Source organism: Branchiostoma lanceolatum, chromosome 7 (assembly GCF_035083965.1).
Source record: "Branchiostoma lanceolatum isolate klBraLanc5 chromosome 7, klBraLanc5.hap2, whole genome shotgun sequence".
Classification (NCBI taxonomy): Eukaryota; Metazoa; Chordata; class Leptocardii; order Amphioxiformes; family Branchiostomatidae; genus Branchiostoma; species Branchiostoma lanceolatum.
In genome coordinates, this window is record NC_089728.1 from 11,856,137 (window position 1) to 11,861,927 (window position 5,791).

The 5,791-nt window shown below is 41.5% G+C and overlaps 1 protein-coding gene across 1 annotated transcript; it reads right to left on the bottom strand.

Moving 5' to 3' along the window:
- Positions 1–848: 848 nt before the first annotated feature.
- LOC136438367 (crystal protein-like) lies at positions 849–2,517 on the bottom strand. The gene is made up of 2 exons (XM_066433134.1): positions 2,431–2,517; positions 849–2,264 (listed from the first exon to the last, which is right to left on the bottom strand). The coding sequence occupies exons 1-2, from the start codon at positions 2,515–2,517 to the stop codon at positions 849–851; spliced, it is 1,503 nt and encodes a 500-aa protein (XP_066289231.1).
- Positions 2,518–5,791: the final 3,274 nt, after the last annotated feature.

The window sequence follows — 5,791 nt, forward strand, 5'->3', positions numbered from 1 at the left end:
CACGACCACACATTTGCCTTTAACTTAGCCAAAAAAAGCGAACGCCATTAAGTAGATTGCATTCGGTAGTTGTTTTCTGATAGCTGAAAAACTTATTGTCACAGATAAGTAGAAACAAATATTACATATTACCCCATGATATATTGATATTTGGAAAGATATTTGTTGGGATTGGAAAATCGCCACTTACTACTTTTAAGTTAAAACACATATGGAAATGCTGGTTTTCCTAATATCATTGCCGTATCACTTTTCTGTACGACGTATTAACATTAGATATCTTGCACATGTGTATCAGTCTGGCACGAATCCTTGTCACCACAACAATACCATTCTTTATCTAGATCTGGTTAACGTGTACGTTAATCATTATTCAAAAGTTTGTTGATTCGCCAGCTTGTTTGATCAGTTTGCCTGTTAACATAGAACACGTTGCTGACGTCATAACACACATTAAGATCTCTCATGACCCCCTGTGACGAAACTGTGCGCATGTCCGCATAGCACTGGGCGACTTTTAGGGCTGTTTTGTTTGCTATGAATAATTAGCTCAATTAACACATGTTGACATTTCGTACCGTTGATCGTACACTGATGTGCAAAATTGTAAGGAGATAAACAATTAACAGATAATTGTTCAAATTGTTCATATGATGTCTGTTCAATCATGAGTGTATAGCAAGTTTCAGGAGATCGTTGTTATCTAGGCCTGATACCCCAAAAAGATGATGATAACCAACATTTGAATCTAGATTCTTCATCTAAAACCTAAAACGGTAAAACCACACATCGGACAGTTCAAAGTTGGTGAAAGGGATTTGACATGTTTTGAGATGCTGTGTCAATGTTTATGGAAAGTTCTTGTCCCAGAAATCACACTTCTCAGCCAGATATCCCTGTTCCTGTTGGTTAGTTGGTGCAGCGAACTTCATGTTGATGTAGTTGTTGAGCTTGTTGTATTTTGGCCAGTTGATGACGTCACCAGGCTGTTGTGGATGGACCTGGTGCTGGGAGGAAACTCGCCATCCTGAGTTGTTGGGATCTCCGGTGTGGAGGAAGTTTCCAAAGAAGTAGGCCATTGAGTCGGCTGTGCTCTGTTCTTCATCTGTCACGTTCAGTCCGGCCAGCTTCAGGGTTTGGAAGAGATAGGGGACGTCGGATCCATGGCAGACGTGGCTATAGCACTCCTGGTCGAACTTTGCCCACACTTCCACATCATTGGACTTCGTCATGATCTGATCAAAACGGTAAAGCCACACATTGGACAGTTCAAAGTTGGTGGCTGCTCGGATCACCCTCCGTGCAGGACAGGCATAATAATGGTCTGTGGAAGCACGCGACAGCGTCGGGCGTTGGTCTCCCGATGAAGCCGGCGGGTACTCTTGCAGCACTAATTCTGCTTTCCCCAGGAAAACACTAAGCATGACTTCTTCATACAAGCTTTGCGTCATGCTGACATTCCATGCGTCATACATGATCGGACAAGCGTCATCAGTGGTAGAACCAATGATGAAGGGCTTCTTCTGGAATTTCCCTTTCAAAAATATGTCCTGGAGGAGTTGAGTCTTGACGGTGACTCCATCAACATAAGGTGCCCACTCCACATACTTCTGTATGATGTCGGTTGGGACGACAGGCTCCGAATTGGACCCGGCCTTGTTGACCTTGTCTGGTGTTGCAGCCCGAAAGCATGTCATGTTGCCTGTGGTACAGTTCAGAAGTTCAGCTACAACCTTGCTTAGCTGCAAGGCTTCAGCACGTGTCTTGTGAGGAATGAAGGGAATGCTCATCATGACGGCTTGTTTGAAGAGGTCTTCAGTATTTTCTGCCATGAGATGAAGCGCCACAGAATCTGCTCCTGAACTTTGCCCCATGATGGTCACCTGGTCTTTGTCCCCTCCAAAGCTACCTATGTTACTCTGAACCCATCGCATGGCAGCTATCTGATCCAGTGTTCCATAGTTCCCTTTAGCTGCTCCCTCACCCTCCCCAGCTACCAGAAAGCCCAGAGCCCCAAGTCTGTAGTTCGTGGTGACCACAATGGCCCTTGTTTTATTGGCTAAAAATCTGCCATCAAGAACCAGGTCTGTAGCTGAGCCATACTTGTACCGTTTCCCTGGCAGCCAAATTGCCACCGGTAACTTTTCTGAAGGATTGAAGGGGAGGGGGGTGAAGATGTTGAGGTGTAGGCAATCTTCGCTGAACTTGTTATCCCGTGGACAGCCGAACTCCTGACGTACATCAGATAAATAGTAGCAGGCAGTCTGTATGGGAGAAAGGAGGCAACGCACATCAACATAACAGTATAGACCAGTATAGGAATGAATGTATTCTTGTGCAGCCAAAAAATCTTTTGTCTTGAAGACTATAGACTAACTGATAATAGAGGACGAGATTAAAACATCTTGTAGGTCATCCTGGGAGACCTACCTGATAGCAGCCAGGTCGTATAAAGGTGGCGTTGTAGGTCTGTGGTGCCCAAGGAGTGTTGAACGGCTGTGGTGGTTTCCAACGCATTTCTCCTACTGGTGGCATGCCAAAGGGCAGCCCATAGAAGATGGCTGCCTCATCAGCATAGATCCCTTTTACCGGGCCAAACTGTGTTTTCGCAATTGGCCCATTCTGGGGTACATTTCTGTCAACATTACCTAGTGCAGATGAAAGAACGAAAAATAGTGAGAAAAACGATGCCGACTCCATGGCTGGACTGAGTACTGTGACAAACAAGTCGTCTTTATCACTAGAATTTGTACTTTGGTCCCATCGCGTGGCCCAATAAACATCTTCACAATCTGCTCGACATAACAACACACAGGTATGTTACCTTTCTCTTATCTCCTCTTAGCCGTGCCTAGTAGCACGTTGGGCAGCATCATGCAAGTTTTCATGTTTTATAACATCCCTCTACTCCGCTCCGTAGTAAAAGCAGAAAATAGACGTCGAATGATAACATTATCATTGCGATAAGTCAGAACATAGCAAAAACTATATATATATACGCATCAGTTTATTAGCGCTTAACAACGCGCTTTCGTAACAGCTATCTATAATATCCCATAGTGGTGAGAACTTTTTTGAACGTTTGGGCTTGTTCTCCCTTCCATATTGGAAACTAAAGTTCCATGACCTCATACCTTCGCCAAATGATTTTAACCCTTATGACTGACGTATTAGGAGTGTTTCTCATCAATTATAAATCATACAAGTTGATTGTCTTAAAATATAACATGTCCAACGTATGAGCTTAACAAATTATGAGCTTAACAAAGAAGGTAATGCTAAGATTTATCATCAATTATGCAAATTAGGTCCTTTTTAGCATAATTTGATTCAACGATGTTCACATTCACATAACTTCCCGAAGCCACAAAAAAGTACGAAATGTATGAAATTGCCGTCATTTACCAGTATGGAATTATAGTACATGTAGTTTCTCATTAAGTATGCAAATTAGGCCCACATTTGCATATTTATCATCCATCAACATTCCTCTCTTCTTCAGTTACAATTTGAATAGTCATATCATGGAACAAAGCGTTTTTTTAAAGTTGCCTCATTAATTATGCAAATTAGAATCTGATTTGCATAATTATCGTCCAATTATACTAAGCATCACACAAGCTATCTACATACCGAAAATCATGACCATCCATCAAGGCCATCTTGAGTCATAGTATTTTCTCATTAATTATGCAAATGAGGTCTTCATTGGCATAGCTCATATCAATTAATATTTCTCTCTTCCTCAGTTACGTATGTCACATGTTTCAGAGTCCTATCATGGAATTTGGCGGATGTACAAACTTTCCTCATTAATTATGCAAATTAGATACTGATTTGCATAAGAAGTATCTAATCATGTACATCATCACTCAAGCTATCTACTTACCAAAAATCATTACCATCCATCAAGCCCTTCTTGAGTTATTCCCCTTCAAAGTCAGACGCAAAACCCATACCACTTACTCTCTGTCCAAAGATCTATCTACCACTCAAAAATCAGTTCCATTGCATGTCCAGAACACGAGATACAGGAAGTTCCGCTGCAGTACCGTAAGAAGCCGCTAGGGGGGCCAAAATCTAATCGTTTTCAGGTCTCATCAAAACCTACCAACATACCAAATACCAAGACAGTCCATCAAGGCATTCTCGAGTTATGCTGGTCCACTACACACAAACAAACAAACAAACGCTACCCTATGCATAACCTTCTCGGCGAAGGTAACGAGAAATTTCAGACCTGCAGTACCGTTAGCATATGCTAGACTGTGCTTCAACCTTCTTGATTGCTTGTTGTTTGGGATTTCACACAAGTTCACAGGTACTAGGTATGGTTAAAACTTCGTATCTTCTCCGGGGCGTTTCTATAGCGAATATATATCAAGATTGCGCTAAAGCGTCAGTGTTTTCATTACCATGTAGGAACTTCCAAGGTGTATCTAATGTTCGTCTGATTGGCTCGTTGACACTGTAGAATGCTGATCCCCCGACATGCACGATGCAGACCGGCTGTAGGACATTCTTTCCCAACTACGTCCCGCTCTGACAGTAATCATATCGCGAAAAGCAATCAGAAAACGGCATGTAGACGTGTAGACGTCGACGCAGGCAATATGACATGACAGAGTTTTGATAGAAATCGATTACGTAAGTGAAGACATAATTTCTGTAATCAATGAGAAAATAATATAATTCCATTCTGGTATATGATGGTAATTTCATTCTTGTGGCATTTGGAATGCAAGTAAAGGAGAACATTATTTGACATAAGACATGCAAATCAGGGTCTTATTTAAATAATCTGTGAGGAAATGCTTCAATAGCCTTCTCAACTTGTGTTATTTGGGTAGAGAACACGATCACCTTACATTGTTTATGCAAATGACGATCTTATCTTATTTGCATAGTCAATTAGAAACATTTATAATATGTCACTCGAAAAAGTTAACATATAAATTTGGCCAAGGCATGAGGTCGTGGAACTCAAGTTTATTTTCTTAGAAAAATGGTCTACGGAAGAAGTCAGTTCGGGCCACCTTGCAGCTTTACATGAAACTGCAGCTTTTCCATATGTACAATAATCGATTCTCTGGAACTATGAGACCAAACTAGTATGAGGCAATATCAGAGGTGGCGCCCTCGGAGTGTTTTGTTTTAGTTGCCTCCGCCAAGTATGTGAGCCGATGTAAATCCGTCCAAACTTGAACGCAAGGCAGCCTGTTGGTGATAGTGTGTGAATGTATCGTATATCGCAAGATAAACGGTTGAACTACTCTTCTGAATACTCGGCCTCGGGTGGTTGTTGCCTCTCGGCGATTGCATCATTTTGTACGGAACATTGGATGTAGACATAGAGGGGGTGAAACGAGATTTTTTTCATATCATTGTTATTTGTGTCTTGATAAAAACCTTTAAAGACATAGAAATATAAAAAAATACAGGTAACGACTTAATTGTTTGCAACAGTTTTCCAATTTATTCTTGCTAATATGTTAGTCCCACTATTAGTTCCCCATTCTCAGAATAGAATGGACTAGTCCTAAAATGCCTGATCCGAGGTCAAGAGAAAAGTAGTAAGTCTCTTTTCAGACAGACTAAACACATGAGAAAATGACAACTTCTCAGTCTAAATCCATCTACCATATTGAATTAGCTCGTATACTTCTACACCTTACGTCTGGTTATGAAAATTGTTGCCTCTTTGTTTCCAATTCCGACCGCATCACGCACTGTCCCATGGGCAACATGTTGGATCTCAATGGATGCGGATTAATACAAGAGTATCCTTCCG